The 20658-nt window shown below is 52.7% G+C and overlaps 1 protein-coding gene across 1 annotated transcript in view; it reads right to left on the bottom strand.

Annotated features, from left to right (window-relative positions):
• The window catches only part of LOC141176408 (cilia- and flagella-associated protein 337-like), a 421035-nt gene that overhangs the window by 245742 nt on the left and 154635 nt on the right, over positions 1 to 20658 (bottom strand). The window contains exons 15-16 of the mRNA XM_073660392.1: positions 19724 to 19869; positions 9302 to 9516 (exon numbers count right to left, since the gene is read on the bottom strand). Coding sequence (XP_073516493.1) covers positions 9302 to 9516; positions 19724 to 19869 — 361 coding nt within the window. The remainder of the gene's footprint in view (positions 1 to 9301; positions 9517 to 19723; positions 19870 to 20658) is intronic.

Raw genomic sequence — 20658 nt, forward strand, 5'->3', positions numbered from 1 at the left:
GAAATGGTGCAGCACAGGAGGAGTCCTGGAAAAGAGAGAGGAGAGAGCTATAGAGAAAGAGTGCAGCACAGGAGGAGTCCTGGAAACGGGAGAGAGAGGAGAGCGCTACAGAGAAAGGGTGCAGCACAGGAGGAGTCCTGGAAAAGAGAGAGGAGAGAGCTACAGAGAAAGGGTGCAGCACAGGAGGAGTCCTGGAAACGGGAGAGAGAGGAGAGAGCTACAGAGAAAGGGTGCAGCACTGGAGGAGTCCTGGAAACAGGAGAGAGGAGAGAGCTACAGAGAAAGGGTGCAGCACAGGAGGAGTCCTGGAAAAGAGAGAGGAGAGAGCTACAGAGAAAGAGTGCAGCACAGGAGGAGTCCTGGAAAAGAGAGAGGAGAGAGCTACAGAGAATGGGTGCAGCACAGGAGGAGTCCTGGAAAAGAGAGAGGAGAGAGCTACATAGAAAGGGTGCAGCACAGGAGGAGTCCTGGAAACGGGAGAGAGGAGAGAGCTACAGAGAAAGGGTGCAGCACAGGAGGAGTCCTGGAAACAGGAGAGAGAGGAGAGAGCTACAGAGAAAGGGTGCAACACAGGAGGAGTCCTGGAAAAGAGATAGGGGAGAGAGCTACAGAGAAAGGGTGCAGCACAGGAGGAGTCCTGGAAACAGGAGAGAGGAGAGAGCTACAGAGAAAGGGTGCAGCACAGGAGGAGTCCTGGAAACAGGAGAGAGGAGAGAGCTACAGAGAAAGGGTGCAGCACAGGAGGAGTCCTGGAAACGGGAGAGAGGAGAGAGCTACAGAGAAAGGGTGCAGCACAGGAGGAGTCCTGGAAACAGGAGAGAGAGGAGAGAGCTACAGAGAAAGGGTGCAGCACAGGAGGAGTCCTGGAAAAGAGATAGGGGAGAGAGCTACAGAGAAAGGGTGCAGCACAGGAGGAGTCCTGGAAAAGAGAGAGGGGAGAGAGGTACAGAGAAAGGGTGCAGCACAGGAGGAGTCCTGGAAACAGGAGAGAGGAGAGAGCTACAGAGAAAGGGTGCAGCACAGGAGGAGTCCTGGAAACAGGAGAGAGGAGAGAGCTACAGAGAAAGGGTGCAGCACAGGAGGAGTCCTGGAAACGGGAGAGAGGAGAGAGCTACAGAGAAAGGATGCAGCACAGGAGGAGTCCTGGAAACGAGAGAGAGAGGAGAGAGCTACAGAGAAAGGGTGCAGCACAGGAGGAGTCCTGGAAAAGAGACAGGAGAGAGCTACAGAGAAAGGGTGCAGCACAGGAGGAGTCCTGGAAAAGAGAGAGGAGAGAGCTACAGAGAAAGAGTGCAGCACAGGAGGAGTCCTGGAAAAGAGAGAGGAGAGAGCTACAGAAAAAGAGTGCAGCACAGGAGGAGTCCTGGAAAAGAGAGAGGAGAGAGCTACATAGAAAGGGTGCAGCACAGGAGGAGTCCTGGAAAAGAGAGAGGAGAGAGCTACAGAGAAAGGGTGCAGCACAGGAGGAGTCCTGGAAACGGGAGAGAGGAGAGAGCTACAGAGAAAGGGTGCAGCACAGGAGGAGTCCTGGAAACAGGAGAGAGGAGAGAGCTACATAGAAAGGGTGCAGCACAGGAGGAGTCCTGGAAAAGAGAGAGGAGAGAGCTACAGAGAAAGGGTGCAGCACAGGAGGAGTCCTGGAAACGGGAGAGAGGAGAGAGCTACAGAGAAAGGGTGCAGCACAGGAGGAGTCCTGGAAACAGGAGAGAGGAGAGAGCTACAGAGAAAGGATGCAGCACAGGAGGAGTCCTGGAAACGAGAGAGAGAGGAGAGAGCTACAGAGAAAGGGTACATCACAGGAGGAGTCCTGGAAACAGGAGAGAGGAGAGAGCTACATAGAAAGGGTGCAGCACAGGAGGAGTCCTGGAAACAGGAGAGAGGAGAGAACTACAGAGAAAGGGTGCAGCACTGGAGGAGTCCTGGAAACAGGAGAGAGGAGAGAGCTACATAGAAAGGGTGCAGCACTGGAGGAGTCCTGGAAACAGGAGAGGGGAGAGAGCTACATAGAAAGGGTGCAGCACTGGAGGAGTCCTGGAAACAGGAGAGAGGAGAGAACTACAGAGAAAGGGTGCAGCACTGGAGGAGTCCTGGAAACAGGAGAGAGGAGAGAGCTACATAGAAAGGGTGTAGCACTGGAGGAGTCCTGGAAACAGGAGAGAGGAGAGAACTACAGAGAAAGGGTGCAGCACAGGAGGAGTCCTGGAAACTGGAGAGAGGAAAGAGCTACAGAGAAAGGGTGCAGCACTGGAGGAGTCCTGGAAACTGGAGAGAGGGGGGAGAGCTACAGAGAAAGGGTGCAGCACAGGAGGAGTCCTGGAAACGGGAGAGAGAGAAGAGAGATACAGAGAAAGGGTGCAGCACAGGAGGAGTCCTGGAAACGGGAGAGAGAGGAGAGAGCTACAGAGAAAGGGTGCAGCACAGGAGGAGTCCTGGAAACAGGAGAGAGGAGAGAGCTACAGAGAAATGGTGCAGCACAGGAGGAGTCCTGGAAAAGAGAGAGGAGAGAGCTATAGAGAAAGAGTGCAGCACAGGAGGAGTCCTGGAAACGGGAGAGAGAGGAGAGCGCTACAGAGAAAGGGTGCAGCACAGGAGGAGTCCTGGAAAAGAGAGAGGAGAGAGCTACAGAGAAAGGGTGCAGCACAGGAGGAGTCCTGGAAACGGGAGAGAGAGGAGAGAGCTACAGAGAAAGGGTGCAGCACTGGAGGAGTCCTGGAAACGGGAGAGAGAGGAGAGAGCTACAGAGAAAGGGTGCAGCACAGGAGGAGTCCTGGAAAAGAGAGAGGAGAGAGCTACAGAGAAAGGGTGCAGCACAGGAGGAGTCCTGGAAAAGAGAGAGGAGAGAGCTACAGAGAAAGGGTGCAGCACTGGAGAAGTCCTGGAAACGGGAGAGAGGAGAGAGAGCTACAGAGAAAGGGTGCAGCACAGGAGGAGTCCTGGAAACAGGAGAGAGCTACAGAGAAAGGGTGCAGCACAGGAGGAGTCCTGGAAACAGGAGAGAGGAGAGAGCTACAGAGAAAGGGTGCAGCACAGGAGGAGTCCTGGAAACAGGAGAGAGAGGAGAGAGCTACAGAGAAAGGGTGCAGCACAGGAGGAGTCCTGGAAACAGGAGAGAGGAGAGAGCTACAGAGAAAGGGTGCAGCACTGGAGGAGTCCTGGAAACAAGAGAGAGAGGAGAGAGCTACAGAGAAAGGGTGCAGCACAGGAGGAGTCCTGGAAAAGAGAGAGGAAAGAGATGAGAGAACTACAGAGAAAGGGTGCAGCACAGGAGGAGTCCTGGAAACGGGAGAGAGGAGAGAGCTACAGAGAAAGGGTGCAGCACAGGAGGAGTCCTGGAAAAGAGAGAGGAGAGAGCTACAGAGAAAGGGTGCAGCACAGGAGGAGTCCTGGAAAAGAGAGAGGAGAGAGCTACAGAGAAAGGGTGCAGCACAGGAGGAGTCCTGGAAACAGGAGAGAGAGGAGACAGCTACAGAGAAAGGGTGCAGCACTGGAGTAGTCCTGGAAACTGGAGAGAGAGGAGAGAGCTACAGAGAAAGGGTGCAGCACAGGAGGAGTCCTGGAAAAGAGAGAGGAGAGAGCTACAGAGAAAGGGTGCAGCACTGGAGGAGTCCTGGAAACAGGAGAGAGGAGAGAGCTACAGAGAAAGGGTGCAGCACAGGAGGAGTCCTGGAAACAGGAGAGAGGAGAGAACTACAGAGAAAGGGTGCAACACTGGAGGAGTCCTGGAAACGAGAGAGAGGAGAGAGCTACAGAGAAAGGGTGCAGCACTGGAGGAGTCCTGGAAACAGGAGAGAGGAGAGAGCTACAGAGAAAGGGTGCAGCACAGGAGGAGTCCTGGAAATGAGAGAGAGAGGAGAGAGAGCTACAGAGAAAGGGTGCAGCACAGGAGGAGAGAGAGAAGAGGAGTCCTCACAATGTGGAGGGTGCCATAGAAAATATTAAAAATATTAAAATCTCTGAAGCCACACTAGAGAGGGGCATTCACCCTCTCCCTCTTCTCTCTCTTGTGTAGTGGGACAAGAGCTTGCAATCTGAGCTGAGGGTTTGAGTCTCCTAGATATTAGACTAGACAATGGGCATAGATAAGCAGGAAATTAAACAAAGCTGCATAGTGATGATCCTACTGAAAATGCAGGAGCTTCTTTTAGGACAAAAGACCCCGGCAGTACCAACAATATACTATAGACAAAGAGTTAAAGTTTGAACAAGTAATTGAGACAGAACTCTTTTCAGTGGGTTAGACAACAATAGGGTACATGTGTTTACAGATAAATAGCAAAGTGGAAAGGTCTCTGTCCCCAGGAAATGCATATTGAATTCAAGTGACACTGTGGTTTTTCTACAATAACCAGCCCAGACGTAAGTCTCTGAAAGAAAATTATGAATATTGGACTATGTATAAATCCGATAGTGATGGGACATGCATTTTCAGCTTCAGGGCATATAGGGGAAGAATATGCATATTTCTTCATAACTAAGACACCTGCCTATAAGCCCCAAATCCATAGTGACAGCCATGTCATGTTTGGTCTCTGCGGGAACGGTAAAATCCAGATAAAAAAATATGGCGGAGATCTCGAACTTCTGCGATCATCCGGAGTGGAGTTATCACATAAGTTGAGAATTTCATAAAATCATGAGAACAACCCACAACCTGGCCCATGTGAGGTCATCAAGGAGGGTGTGTGGGTATAACTCAGGGGCTGATAAAATATCAAGCCGAATTATGATCTGTGTTCCTGTAGAGAGATACACGTTGTGTATGCATGAATCCCGTTCCCAGAACGTCCCCAAGCAAAGCGCTCTCCTTCGACTATGTTGACTCATCTCTGTGAGTTTTCTTCATGTACATACTATAACTCACTGTGAGGACACAGCTTTTCTTCTTAATTATGCAAGACATACATTCAATAGGCCAAGGGCCACACACCTTTATTTTTATGTTGACTTTTCAATTTGTGTTCTTCTTTGGTTGATCAAGATGTCAGACTAACTTAATTTCCTTCTATGACAGAATCACTGACTGGGTGGATCAGGGAAATGCTGTAGATATAGTATATCTTGACTTCAGCAAAGCATTTGACAAAGTATCTCACACCATCCTTATTGAAAAAATGACCAAGTATGGAATGGACAAGGCAACTGTTAGGTGGATTCATAACTGGCTTAGTGATCGGACTCAAAGAGTGGTCGTAAATGGCTTCACATCCAGTTGGATGAATGTCTCAAGTGGGGTACCACAGGGCTCCGTCCTGGGACCTGTATTGTTCAACATCTTTATCAATGATTTAGATGAAGGAATTGAGGGTAAACTGATTAAATTTGTTGATGACACAAAGCTAGGAGGGATAGCTAATACTAGAGAAGAGAGAGAGAGGCTTCAAAAAGACCTAAATAACCTGGAGCAGTGGGCAGCAACTAACAGAATGGTTTATAACAGGGAAAAATGCAAAGTCCTACATCTGGGCAATAAAAATGAAAAAAGCATATACAAAATGGGAGGAATAGAGCTAAGCAACAGCACATGTGAAAAAGACTTAGGTATACTAATAGATCATAGACTGAACATGAGTCAACAGTGTGATGCAGCAGCAAAAAAGGCAAATACAATTCTGGGATGTATTAACAGAAGCATACAGTCTAGATCACGTGAAGTCATTATCGGTCTTTACTCCTCTTTGGTCAGACCTCATCTGGAATACTGTGTACAGTTTTGGGCGCCACATTTTAAAAAAGACATCGACAAACTGGAGCAAGTTCAGAGAAGAGCGACCAGAATGGTGACCGGTCTGCAAACCATGTCCTATGAGGAACGGTTACAGGATTTGGGAATGTTTAGCTGCAAAAAAGAAGACTGAGAGGAGACTTAATAGCTGTCTACAAATATGTCAAGGGCTGTCACATTGTAGAAGGATCATCTTTATTCTCATTTGCACAAGGAAAGACTAGAAGCAATGGGATGAAACTGAGCGGGAGGAGACACAGATTAGATATTAGAAGACACTTTTTGACAGTTAGGGTGATCAATGAGTGGAACAGGCTGCCACGAGAGGTGGTGAGTTCCCCTTCAATGGACGTCTTCAAACAGAGGCTGGACAGACATCTGTCTGAGATGATTTAGTGAATCCTGCTTTGAGCAGGGGGTTGGACCAGATGACCCAGGAGGTCCCCTCCAACTCTACCATTCTATGATTCTATGAACACAGACTATTGTTTGTATAACCCTGAATGTTAATCACTTTTGTTGATATTTGGTAATTGATGAATGTCTGCTATTTACATCTTATATCAGCTCCTACAACGTCTACTAGTTTTGCAGTAAAGGGAATCAGGGTCTTTGAACAATGGATGTTTGCTAGATATGTTAAATACCATTGTAGGTTGTTTGCCAGTCAACATTGGGAGATGAGCTGTGGAAACTCGAGAACTGTGAATTAATATAATGATCCTTGACCTGTGAATGATGGCTTGAAATGACAAATGTGAACTATAAACAGGGGGTCTCTGTGCCTGTTCTGAGAGACTCTACGGGATGTCAGCCTAAGGGATCACAGCCCTGGCTATAAAAATACAGATCTGCTCCACTGACCATTGCTGAACTCTCAGAGATGATCTGAAGAATCCAGGTTGGGACATTCAGGTCACCTGGCCATATCCCTAACTGCTCTATTCCCGGCGGGTCAGCGGGAGGGTGAGACTGTAATTTGCCCCATCTTGTGTATTTGATGGGACTGTTCTATATGTTGTTGATTGCTGGTGATTCAAAAAGTATTGCCACACTTTTTACCATCACCCTGTGTTGTCTGAGTAGTGGTCCGCCCATGGTAAAAGAGAGCGAGCGTTCAGTGGTATGAGCCTTGGTCCATGCGGTCTTTCTAAAGATGGCCAGGCCAATGGACAAGAGCACCCACTGACCCCCATGTCTCCACACTCACTGTTAGTTCTCCAATAACAGAGAGCTGTTCACTCCAAACAGGAATCACTCACAATGTGTGGGGGGCTTCACATCCATGGAGGGGGATCACTCACAATGTGTAGAGGCTTCTCATCCATGGAGGGGGTCACACAATGTGTGGGGCTTCTCATCCATGGAGGGGGATCACTCACAATGTGTAGAGGCTTCTCATCCATGGAGGGGGATCACTCACAATGTGTAGGGGGGTCTCATCCATGGAGGGGATCACTCACAATGTGTGGGGCTTCTCATCCATGGAGGGGGGGTCACTCACAATGTGTAGGAGCTTCTCATCCATGGAGGGGGTCACTCACAATGTGTAGAGGCTTCTCATCCATGGAGGGGGATCACTCACAATGTGTAGAGGCTTCTCATCCATGGAGGGGGATCACTCACAATGTGTAGGGGGTTCTCAACCATGGAGGGGGTCACTCACAATGTGTGGCGGCTTCTCATTCATGGAGGGGGGTCACTCACAATGTGTGGCGGCTTCTCATTCATGGAGGGGGGTCACTCACAATGTGTAGGGGGTTCTCATCCATGGAGAGGATCACTCACAATGTGTGGGGGCTTCACATCCACGGAGGGGGTCACTCACAATGTGTGGGGGGCTTCACATCCATGGAGGGGGATCACTCACAATGTGCACGGGCTTCTCTTCCATGGAGGAGATCACTCACAATGTGTAGGAGCTTCTCATCCATGGAGGGGGTCATTCACAATGTGTGGGGGCTTCTCATCCATGGAGGATATCACTCACAATGTGTAGAAGCTTCTCATCCACGGAGAGGATCACTCACAATGTGTAGGAGCTTCTCATCCATGGAGGGGGTCACTCACAATGTCTGGGGGCTTCTCATCCATGGAGGGGGATCACTCAGAATGTGTAGGGGGTTCTCGTCCATGGAGGAGATCACTCACAATGTCTGGGGGCTTCTCATCCATGGAGGGGGATCACTCACAATGTGTAGGAGCTTCTCATCCATGGAGGAGATCACTCACAATGTCTGGGGGCTTCTCATCCATGGAGGGGGTCACTCACAATGTGTGGCGGCTTCTCATCCATGGAGGGGATCACTCACAATGTGTAGAAGCTTCTCATCCATGGAGAGGATCACTCACAATGTGTAGGAGCTTCTCATCCATGGAGGGGGTCACTCAGAATGTGTGGGGGCTTCTCATCCATGGAGGGGGATCATTCACAATGTGTAGAGGGTTCTCGTCCATGGAGAGGATCACTCACAATGTGTGGGGGCTTCACATCCATGGAGGGGGTCACTCACAATGTGTGGCGGCTTCTCATCCATGGAGGGGATCACTCACAATGTGTAGAAGCTTCTCATCCATGGAGAGGATCACTCACAATGTGTAGGAGCTTCTCATCCATGGAGGGGGTCACTCACAATGTGTGGCGGCTTCTCATCCATGGAGGGGATCACTCACAATGTGTAGAAGCTTCTCATCCATGGAGAGGATCACTCACAATGTGTAGGAGCTTCTCATCCATGGAGGGGGTCACTCAGAATGTGTGGGGGCTTCTCATCCATGGAGGACATCACTCACAATGTGTAGGAGCTTCTCATCCATGGAGGGGGTCACTCACAATGTGTGGGGGCTTCTCATCCATGGAGGACATCACTCACAATGTGTAGGAGCTTCTCATCCATGGAGGGGGTCACTCACAATGTGTGGCGGCTTCTCATCCATGGAGGGGATCACTCACAATGTGTAGGAGCTTCTCATCCATGGAGGGGGTCACTCACAATGTGTGGAGGCTTCTCATCCATGGAGGAGATCACTCACAATGTGCGCGGGCTTCTCATCCATGGACTTCTCCCATCATCCAGGACCATGTGGAGAAGTGATGGAGACCAGGTTACAAGGCAAGAGTGAGAACTAAGTGTCTCGGAGAACAAAACAGACATTTTGGTCCCACGGACAGAATCTCAGCAGGATTCCATTGAGAACCTGCGGACTGATGAAACAAGAACAGGCGGCCATTAGTCAGGATCTATCCAGAAGCCGATATCCAGCTGCCTGGGCGAAGGGCAGAAATCTGGAGAATAAGGGGCAGCACTGGGAATATTGAGGTGACACAGAAACTTCATTGATTTGTCACTAAAAGTGTGAAAACTTCTGAAATTATTATAATTGTCCGTCAGTAACCATAGAAATAGCCGACTTAAAAGAGCGAAAACACTGGAGGCAAAATGTGAAAACCAGAATGTGCGTCAGTGTAAGAACATGGTGTGGACCAGCCGGGGTCGACCATTGATGAGACCTTCAGTCTGAGCGGTGGAGGGTGGTGACGCAGACCCCACTCTATGGCGAGATGTATCACAATATTACCTCTGGGCACTTGCTGACACCATCCTCAGATTCCAGGGTTTGGACTGGCCAAAGATGCCTATAAGCCGACCGTCACGGGTCCACAGTTTGGCGGTGCAGTCTGAGGAGCCGCTGATTATATAAGAATCCGAGCCGTAGAAGAAGTGCTGGACACCGACCACTGGAGCACCATGTGCGGCCCAGAAGAAGAGCAGCGGCGCCATCACTGCCTCACCCTGTAACAATAGCAGATTAATATCACCCCCTTAATGTGAAGCCCCAAAATATCACCCTACATCTATAAGCTGAAAGATTAAGGCCACAGAGGGTGATGACCATGACCCCATTGTGAAGACTATGGCCCCAGAGTCTGAGGAACATGGCCCCAGAGGGTGAAGACGATGGCCCCAGTAGCCAAGAACTACGATCCCAGAGAGGAAGGACCACGGCCCCAAATGTCGAGGACGATGGTCCCACAGTGCAAAGACGACAGTACCAGAACACAAAAACGACAGCGCCAGAGGGCAAGGACGAATGACCTAGAGCAAGGGCTGGCCCAGAGCATGAAGACAGCCGCAAAATACAAGGATTTCTCCAGGGAAGGAAGTAGGACCGTCATCTGCTCATTACCAGATGCATGATGAATGCTGTACTCTGTAAGCTGGAGATTACACCCGTTGACGTTGAAAAAGAACTACAGTACAGACCAAAAGTTTGGACACACCTTCTCATTTAAAGATTTTTCTGTATTTTCATGACTATGAAAATTGTACATTCACACTGAAGGCATCAAAACTATGAATTACCACATGTGGAATTATATACTTACCAAAAAAGTGTGAAACAACTGAAAATATGTCTTATATTCTAGGGTCTTCACAGTAGCCACCTTTTGCTTTGATGACGGCTTTGCACACTCTTGGCATTCTCTTGATGAGCTTCAAGAGGTAGTCACCGGAAATGGTCTTCCAACAATCTTGAAAGAGTTCCCAGAGATGCTTAGCACTTGTTGGCCCTTTTGCCTTCACTCTGCGGTCCAGCTCCCCCCAAACCATCTCGATTGGGTTCAGGTCTGGTGACTGTGGAGGCCAGGTCATCTGGCGTAGCCCCCCATCACTCTCCCTCTTGGTCAAATAGCCCTTACACAGCCTGGAGGTGTGTTTGGGGTCATTGTCCTGTTGAAAAATAAAATGATGGTCCAACTAAACGCAAACCGGATGAAATAGCATGCCGCTGCAAGATGCTGTGGTAGCCATGCTGCTTCAGTATGCCTTCAATTTTGAATAAATCCCCAACAGTGTCACCAGCAAAGCCCCCCCCACACCATCACACCTCCTCCTCCATGCTTCACGGTGGGAACCAGGCATGTAGAGTCCATCCGTTCACCTTTTCTGCATCGCACAAAGACACGGTGGTTGGGACCAAAGATCTCAAATTTGGACTCATCAGACCAAAGCACAGATTTCCACTGGTCTAATGTCCATTCCTTGTGTTCTTTAGCCCAAACAAGTCTCTTCTGCTTGTTGCCTGTCCTTAGCAGTGGTTTCCTAGCAGCTATTTTACCATGAAGGCCTGCTGCACAAAGTCTCCTCTTAACAGTTATTGTAGAGATGTGTCTGCTGCTAGAACTCTGTGTGGCATTGACCTGGTCTCTAATCTGAGCTGCTGTTAACCTGCGATTTCTGAGGCTGGTGACTCGGATAAACTTATCCTCAGAAGCAGAGGTGACTCTTGGTCTTCCTTTCCTGGGGCGGTCCTCATCTGAGCCAGTTTCTTTATAGCGCTTGATGGTTTTTGCAACTGCACTTGGGGACACTTTCAAAGTTTTCCCAATTTTTCGGACTGACCGACCTTCATTTCTTAAAGTAATGATGGCCACTCGTTTTTCTTTACTTAGCTGCTTTTTTTTGCCGTAATACAAATTCTAACAGTCTATTCAGTAGGACTATCAGCTGTGTATCCACCTGACTTCTGCACAACACAACTGATGGTCCCAACCCCATTTATAAGGCAAGAAATCCCACTTATTAAACATGACAGGGCACACCTGTGAAGTGAAAACCATTTCCGGTGACTACCTCTTGAAGCTCATCAAGAGAATGCCAAGAGTGTGCAAAGCAGTCATCAAAGCCAAAGGTGGCTACTTTGAAGAACCTAGAATATAAGACATATTTTCAGTGGTTTCACACTTTTTTGTTAAGTATATAATTCCACATGTGGTAATTCATAGTTTTGATGCCTTCAGTGTGAATGGACAATTTTCATAGTCAAGAAAATACAGAAAAATCTTTAAATGAGAAGGTGTGTCCAAACTTTTGGTCTGTACGGTATATAAAACTTTAATTCCCCTTTTCTCAACATCCCCTTTTATTGACCGCCCTGGGTCACGGACTGGGTCACCACCACTGTGACACCCCCAGCACCGAACGGCCCGGCTACCGAGTACACCACGGCCCAGGGGGCGCGTCAACAGCGTCATGGCGTCTCCTCTGCTGGGGCCACAGCGTCATGGTGTCTACTCTGCTGGGGCCACAGCGTCATGGTGTCTACTCTGCTGGGGCCACGGCGTCATGGTGTCTACTATGCTGGGGCCACATCTTCATGGCATCTCCTCTGCTGGGGTCACAGCGTCATGGTGTCTACTCTGCTGGGGCCACAGCGTCATGGTGTCTACTCTGCTGGGGCCACAGCGTCATGGTGTCTACTATGCTGGGGCCACAGCGTCATGGTGTCTACTCTGCTGGGGCCACGGCGTCATGGCGTCTACTATGCTGGGGCCACAGCGTCATGGTGTCTACTCTGCTGGGGCCACAGCGTCATGGTGTCTACTATGCTGGGGCCACAGCGTCATGGTGTCTACTATGCTGGGGCCACAGCGTCATGGTGTCTACTCTGCTGGGGCCACAGCGTCATGGTGTCTACTCTGCTGGGGCCACAGCTTCATGGTGTCTACTCTGCTGGGGCCACAGCATCATGGTGTCTACTCTGCTGGGGCCACAGCGTCATGGTGTCTACTATGCTGGGGCCACAGCGTCATGGTGTCTCCTCTGCTGGGGCCACAGCGTCATGGTGTCTACTATGCTGGGGCCACAGCGTCATGGTGTCTACTCTGCTGGGGCCACAGCGTCATGGTGTCTACTATGCTGGGGCCACAGCGTCATGGTGTCTACTCTGCTGGGGCCACAGCGTCATGGTGTCTACTATGCTGGGGCCACAGCTTCATGGTGTCTACTCTGCTGGGGCCACAGCGTCATGGTGTCTACTCTGCTGGGGCCACAGCGTCATGGTGTCTACTATGCTGGGGCCACAGCATCATGGTGTCTACTATGCTGGGGCCACAGCGTCATGGTGTCTACTCTGCTGGGGCCACAGCGTCATGGTGTCTACTCTGCTGGGGCCACAGCTTCATGGTGTCTACTCTGCTGGGGCCACAGCATCATGGTGTCTACTCTGCTGGGGCCACAGCGTCATGGTGTCTACTATGCTGGGGCCACAGCGTCATGGTGTCTCCTCTGCTGGGGCCACAGCGTCATGGTGTCTACTATGCTGGGGCCACAGCGTCATGGTGTCTACTCTGCTGGGGCCACAGCGTCATGGTGTCTACTATGCTGGGGCCACAGCGTCATGGTGTCTACTCTGCTGGGGCCACAGCGTTATGGTGTCTACTATGCTGGGGCCACAGCTTCATGGTGTCTACTCTGCTGGGGCCACAGCGTCATGGTGTCTACTCTGCTGGGGCCACAGCGCCATGGTGTCTACTCTGCTGGGGCCACAGCATCATGGTGTCTACTATGCTGGGGCCACAGCGTCATGGTGTCTCCTCTGCTGGGGTCACAGCGTCATGGTGTCTACTATGCTGGGGCCACAGTGTCATGGTGTCTACTATGCTGGGGCCACAGCGTCATGGTGTCTCCTCTGCTGGGGTCACAGCGTCATGGTGTCTACTATGCTGGGGCCACAGCGTCATGGTGTCTCCTCTGCTGGGGCCACAGCGTCATGGCGTCTACTATGCTGGGGCCACAGCGTCATGGTGTCTACTCTGCTGGGGCCACGGCGTCATGGTGTCTACTATGCTGGGGCCACAGCGTCATGGTGTCTACTATGCTGGGGCCACAGCGTCATGGTGTCTACTCTGCTGGGGCCACAGCTTCATGGTGTCTACTCTGCTGGGGCCACAGCGTCATGGTGTCTACTCTGCTGGGGCCACAGCGTCATGGTGTCTACTATGCTGGGGCCACAGCGTCATGGTGTCTACTATGCTGGGGCCACAGCGTCATGGTGTCTACTCTGCTGGGGCCACAGCGTCATGGTGTCTACTATGCTGGGGCCACAGCGTCATGGTGTCTACTCTGTTGGGGCCACAGCGTCATGGTGTCTACTATGCTGGGGCCACAGCTTCATGGTGTCTACTCTGCTGGGGCCACAGCTTCATGGTGTCTACTCTGCTGGGGCCACAGCGTCATGGTGTCTACTCTGCTGGGGCCACAGCGTCATGGTGTCTACTATGCTGGGGCCACAGCGTCATGGTGTCTCCTCTGCTGGGGCCACAGCGTCATGGTGTCTCCTCTGCTGGGGCCACAGCGTCATGGTGTCTACTCTGCTGGGGCCACAGCGTCATGGTGTCTACTATGCTGGGGCCACAGCGTCATGGTGTCTACTCTGCTGGGGCCACAGCGTCATGGTGTCTACTATGCTGGGGCCACAGCTTCATGGTGTCTACTCTGCTGGGGCCACAGCGTCATGGTGTCTACTCTGCTGGGGCCACAGCGTCATGGTGTCTACTATGCTGGGGCCACAGCGTCATGGTGTCTACTATGCTGGGGCCACAGCGTCATGGTGTCTCCTCTGCTGGGGTCACAGCGTCATGGTGTCTACTATGCTGGGGCCACAGCGTCATGGTCTCTCCTCTGCTGGGGTCACAGTGTCATGGTGTCTCCTCTGCTGGGGTCACAGCGTCATGGTGTCTCCTCTGCTGGGGTCACAGCATCATGGCGTCTCCTCTGCTGGGGCCACAGCGTCATGGTGTCTCCTCTGCTGGGGTCACAGCGTCATGGTGTCTCCTCTGCTGGGGTCACAGCATCATGGTGTCTACTCTGCTGGGGCCACAGCGTCATGGCGTCTCCTCTGCTGGGGCCACAGCGTCATGGTGTCTCCTCTGCTGGGGTCACAGCGTCATGGTGTCTCCTCTGCTGGGGTCACAGTGACGCGCCCCCTGGGCCAGTGCTGTTTGGGGATTACCCGGAGCCCGATCAGATGGGGGTTGTAGTCTCCGAGTGGCGGCGACCCGGTCCGTGCCCAGGGTGTCAAACTCAGTGTGTGGCAGTCTTTACAGATGTTATTAAATGTTCTTAGTGTCGACTACGCCACCCGTTGATTTGCGGTCAAAAGGCCGCCGCTGCAGAAGGGTCCGCTGAGGCTGGTGGTATGTGTGCAGCTGTGGTAGTATAACCCCCAACGGGAGGGGTATAGCCTCAGTGGGTCAGATGTAGAGGATGGTGGTTGTGAAGGTGCAGGATGATCAAGCAAGAAGACTCAGAGTCGGGCTGTGCAGTTCAGGGGTTTTTACTTACGGGTGTTCTTATGGTCACTCTGGCCTGAAGCGACCACCCGAGCCGTGCTGCGTCCACCAGGTCCTGGACTCGGCCAACCCCCAAGCAATTCTGGAGCGTGGTCCTGAGCTCCTGTCTGACTTTCCCTCTCTTCTGGCCGTTCTCACCAGGGATCCACTTATGTCCGGCTCCCTCGGGTCTCTTGGTGGGTACACCTCTTCTGGGTTCCCTGACCCTATACTTGGTATGCCTTCCTAGTGGATTTAGTGAGGGTCGTGGCAGATCCTGCCCACAACCTCCGGTTCCTGGTTAAGGTTCGTTTTGGCCTCTGCCAGCTTGGGTTCCGGTACCCTTGTTCGCCAACCCTTCACCCTGCTGTTTGTATTCTGGGTCTTGGGGTTCCTTCTTCTTCTCTCTGGGTCCTTCTGACTCCTCTCTCTCTCTCTCAGACTTGGCCTTGGAGCTGGGCCCAGCCGGAACCACAACTCCCTGTCAGCCCTTCTGGCTGAGCTTCTCTGCTCTGCTCCTCAGGCTAAACTCTGACAGACTGATTCACTCTACAAAAGACCCTGTCCTAAGATGGTGCCCACCTTATATACTCCCTCTATGTGTGAGCTCAGGTGACCAGCACCCAATGAGCTCCTAGAATTACCCAGACTGCTCCCCCTATCTGCCCCTACACTACTGGGATGTTCCACCCCCCTCCCACTCCAGCCAGGGACAGACACTATCGTACCTGCACATATATTGGTGGGACTACCGTCGATCTGTCCCCCGGAAATGGGATGTATGTAGTGTATGCAGCTATCTGAGCTCAGTTCCACACTCCATCCTTACCCGGGAGTGGAATACCACACCTCTGGCTTGAGGCGTAATACCCCTGTAGCAGCCGAGTCCTCAGGGTGCTACATTCCCCCCTGGTAAATCACAGCACGTCCTCGGGCTGTAAGAGAATAAACATCCATAAACATACAATTTTTTTTTTTTCAAAAACATCATAAACATATAAAACATTATAAACATTATCAGCATAAAACTTTTTCATATAAACATTCTTGTAAACTTTCTTGTTCCTCCGGCCACGGTGCAACTTGTGACCGGGTAAAGTGCAACAGTCTCTTGTAGTAAAAAACAACAGTTTCCTATAAAACCGGTAGGGGGCGCCTTAGAAAGCGCAACTATATACAAGGGGAGGTATGGCCGCTCTCAGTCCTCGGCCAGATATCAGGAAAGGAATGACCGCTCTCAGTCCTCGGTCAGTGGGAAGAAGGGACACACTGGAACAGTTCACTGGTCCCAACGGGGACTATATTTTAACTAGCAGCAGTAACAGTTCTTATACCCTGACGGGTAACTATGTACAGTCTCTTTACCGTACTTTAATGACGGCGTACTCCTGCTCCTCCTTCAGACCCGTCCGGATCCTCTTGCTCCTCTTCACACTGTAGCTCCTCCTCCGTCAGCCGGTGTACATGGAGGGCGTAGGGTCCTTTGGCACACTTGTGCCGGGTGAACGTGACCTCGGCACAGGTCGTGACATATAGGTCACGACCTCTGTGTCCCTCCGGCAGATGGGACTCCACGTCTCTTCTGGTCACGAAGACGTCGCCGGGGGTGTGGTGATCCCTGATGAAGCCCCACCCGTGCTGCAATTGAAACTTAATCACAGTCCCGGTGGTACGGGGACCATGAGCTGCACGGGGGTCTCTCCTGGTCCTGCTCTTCTGCCCTGCGCTCTGTTCCTGCAGCCGCTGCTCACGGACCCGCCTCTCTCTCCGTTCTTGCTCGAAGACTGCCAACTGCTGGCGGCAGCACTCCGCACGCTCCGCTGCAGCTGCCCGAGTTTCCTGAGTGAACCCCATGAGGTCTCCTCCGGTGGGGTCCCACTCAAACTGCGCTTCTTCCAGCGGGAGCGGGGTCCTCTTAACGGGCTTCGGAGCCGGAATCAGGGGCTCGCACAGGGGCCTTGCTTTTTGGAGTTCCAGTTGGTAGTACTCCGGTGGCCATATAAAGGGCTGCCCATCCGGGCACGTATGCTGGGCAAATAGGTTTTCACCCAGGTGTGGCGCTGTGGATGCTGAGGGCGCGGTGGTGGTGGAGGCGCCCGGGTTCGCCAGGCCTTGCGACCAGGCCTGGGGTACCCTGAACGTAAAGGGCACCGTGAAGACGGCGGCGCCCGGGGTTACTTGGCCCAGCGACCAGGCCGGTGGCTCAGTGGAGGTAGAGGGCGCTGTTGGTACTGCGGCGCCCGGGGGTACTAGACCTTGCGACCAGGCCGGTGGTGTTTCCTGCTTTGCCGCGCTCAGGGTTGAGGCGCGTGACGTCACAGGGGTCGCGGCCGCGGCTTCTGCTTGAGGCCTTGTCTGGAGCGGTGACGATGCAGCGACGGGCACGGCAGGGGGAATTTCGGGCTCTGCGACGGGGAGCTGGGGCAGGCACGCAGTTTCTCGGCTCGGGGTAGTGACGTCCCCTTTACCTGCCTCCATCTGTTCAGCTCCCTCTTCGGCGCCGTCTCCGGCCTTCACTCCTCCTGCACCATCCTCAGAGGCGGTCTGTCTCCTCGTCTCGGGTGGCGTGCTTCGCTGGCGGGTTCTTGCCTGCAGGGCCATCTCTCTGCTCCATGCGGCCAGTACGTCCCGCTGCACTCGGGCCATCCTCTGAGCCAAGCCCTCCAGTGCGGTCTGTGCACGCTCCCGGTCTCGGGGGAGCTGTGCCAGGATCTCCACCAGGCCTTCTGGGGTTGTCGCTTGCAACAGGCTCCTGACCACTGGGTCGGTGCTGCCTGCCTCTCCCTCCATCTCCGGGTACGGCTTCTCCGGAGTCCTCTCCAGACTTCTTGTCTCCGGGTGCGCTCTCTCCAGACTCCTCCAGGCTGCACCCATCTTCTCTCTTTTGTTCTGTCTCCGCCCACATTGAAGGTGGTCCCGGGGCAACTTTGTGATTGTCAGTTCCAGGGGCAGTTCTCTCACGCTGATGGACATCTCCAGCATCACAGTCTCCGTTGGTGGGGGCGGTTTCCGCTTTTGGCGCCATTCCTTCACCTGGCCCACGATGGGAGGTGACCTCTTGCCACCCTCTGGCACGCCCATAATGGCGTCCGCTCTTCCAAGGCGGGAAATCTTCTGGAAATGGCGGGAATCGTCTCCCAGTGGCGGGAAACTCCGTGGATGGCGGGAAAAAGCTGCAGATGGCGGGCAACCGGCGGGAAACGATCCGTGATGGCGTCCCATGGCGGGGACCCTCTGGAACCGGCGGGAGACTTCTTCTTGAGGTAAATTTGAACTTTTCTTCAGGCACGCAGTACCCGGTGGTTGCGGGCACGAAATCCTGCCGACTACGCCAAAGTTGACGCGCCCCCTGGGCCAGTGCTGTTTGGGGATTACCCGGAGCCGGATCAGATGGGGGTTGTAGTCTCCGAGTGGCGGCGACCCGGTCCGTGCCCAGGGTGTCAAACTCAGTGTGTGGCAGTCTTTACAGATGATATTAAATGTTCTTAGTGTCGACTACGCCACCCGTTGATTTGCGGTCAAAAGGCCGCCGCTGCAGAAGGGTCCGCTGAGGCTGGTGGTATGTGTGCAGCTGTGGTAGTATAACCCCCAACGGGAGGGGTATAGCCTCAGGGGGTCAGATGTAGAGGATGGTGGTTGTGAAGGTGCAGGATGATCAAGCAAGAAGACTCAGAGTCGGGCTGTGCAGTTCAGGGGTTTTTACTTACGGGTGTTCTTATGGTCACTCTGGCCTGAAGCGACCACCCGAGCCGTGCTGCGTCCACCAGGTCCTGGACTCGGCCAACCCCCAAGCAATTCTGGAGCGTGGTCCTGAGCTCCTGTCTGACTTTCCCTCTCTTCTGGCATTTCTCACCAGGGATCCACTTATGTCCGGCTCCCTCGGGTCTCTTGGTGGGTACACCTCTTCTGGGTTCCCTGACCCTATACTTGGTATGCCTTCCTAGTGGATTTAGTGAGGGTCGTGGCAGATCCTGCCCACAACCTCCGGTTCCTGGTTAAGGTTCGTTTTGGCCTCTGCCAGCTTGGGTTCCGGTACCCTTGTTCGCCAACCCTTCACCCTGCTGTTTGTATTCTGGGTCTTGGGGTTCCTTCTTCTTCTCTCTGGGTCCTTCTGACTCCTCTCTCTCTCTCTCAGACTTGGCCTTGGAGCTGGGCCCAGCCGGAACCACAACTCCCTGTCAGCCCTTCTGGCTGAGCTTCTCTGCTCTGCTCCTCAGGCTAAACTCTGACAGACTGATTCACTCTACAAAAGACCCTGTCCTAAGATGGTGCCCACCTTATATACTCCCTCTATGTGTGAGCTCAGGTGACCAGCACCCAATGAGCTCCTAGAATTACCCAGACTGCTCCCCCTATCTGCCCCTACACTACTGGGATGTTCCACCCCCCTCCCACTCCAGCCAGGGACAGACACTATCGTACCTGCACATATATTGGTGGGAGTACCGTCGATCTGTCCCCCGGAAATGGGATGTATGTAGTGTATGCAGCTATCTGAGCTCAGTTCCACACTCCATCCTTACCCGGGAGTGGAATACCACACCTCTGGCTTGAGGCGTAATACCCCTGTAGCAGCCGAGTCCTCAGGGTGCTACAACAGCGTTATGGTGTCTACTCTGCTGGGGCCACAGCGTCATGGTGTCTACTCTGCTGGGGCCACAGCGTCATGGCGTCTCCACTGCACTCTGTGTACTATCAGTACATACAAGGACCATCCGCTCACTGCCAGGTGGACGATGGGTGCTGTAGTTACTCCCCTGCACAGTCTAGGGCTCCATTCTGCCCCCTGTGTGTTATCATTGGTCTGTAATATTCTCTAGTCACCCCCAGAGCTGCACACACAATTCTGCTGGTCGCGGGACAGCAATGGATTGTGGGGGATTTACCTGCTGTGTGGCCTGGAGGCCATACTGTGAGATGTCCCAGACCTGGAGGACGCCGGCCGTGTCCCCCGTCACCAGGATCTGGTTCCTCTCATCACTGGTCAGGCCCAGGACAGACTGCTCCTCACTGCGGGGGGCATAGAAGGAGCCTGCAGGAAGCAAGAACACTGTACAGTACACCCAGGTGCAAAACCCCAGTCACCTACAGAGCTGCAGTCACTATTCTGTTGTTACATCATGTGTTACCCTCCAGTCACCTACAGAGCTGCAGTCTCTATTCTGCTGTTACATCATGTGTTACCCTCCAGTCACCTACAGAGCTGCAGTCACTATTCTGCTGTTACATCATGTCTTATCCTCCAGTCAGTCACCTCCAGAGCTGCACTCACATTGTCACGGGTGTGACAGATGTGACAGACAGTCGCCCTGCTGTTGGTTGCAGAAGATTTCTTCGTTTGGCATTACAGACACCTTCTTAGATCTGTCTCACTCTAGGACCCAGCGGCTACCTCCCTCCTGCTAATTGACATCCAGGCCTGGGTGTTTAAATACTTTCTGTTTGCTACAGAGAGGTGCCAGTGACATTCACATGTTGTTTCCTTGTGAAGGCTTGGAGCTTTCGCAGTCTGCTTCCTTCCTCTTTGGTGCTAGAAGGACGTGTGGTGTAGCTCTCTGAATTCGGCTCAAGCTAAGTTACTTTCCCCCGTGTTTGTCTTCCTTGTTGTCTTTAGTACTTAGTAGAGACTGACTAGTGCTCATCCCCCCTTCCCTACCCAGGGCCAAGCGCTAGGGAAACACAGGGCTTAGGTTCCTGTGCGGCGATTGGTGAGGAACCAATATAGGGACGATAGGGGAGACAGGGTGATATCAGATCAGCCTAGGAGGTCTCCACTCCCCCTTTCTCTAGTGTCTGGGCTCCCTTCCCCTCTTCCCTTTGT

This window comes from Phyllobates terribilis, unplaced genomic scaffold, assembly GCF_046119375.1.
Source record: "Phyllobates terribilis strain yellow unplaced genomic scaffold, ASM4611937v1 Scaffold_25__1_contigs__length_18738178, whole genome shotgun sequence".
Classification (NCBI taxonomy): domain Eukaryota; kingdom Metazoa; phylum Chordata; class Amphibia; order Anura; family Dendrobatidae; genus Phyllobates; species Phyllobates terribilis.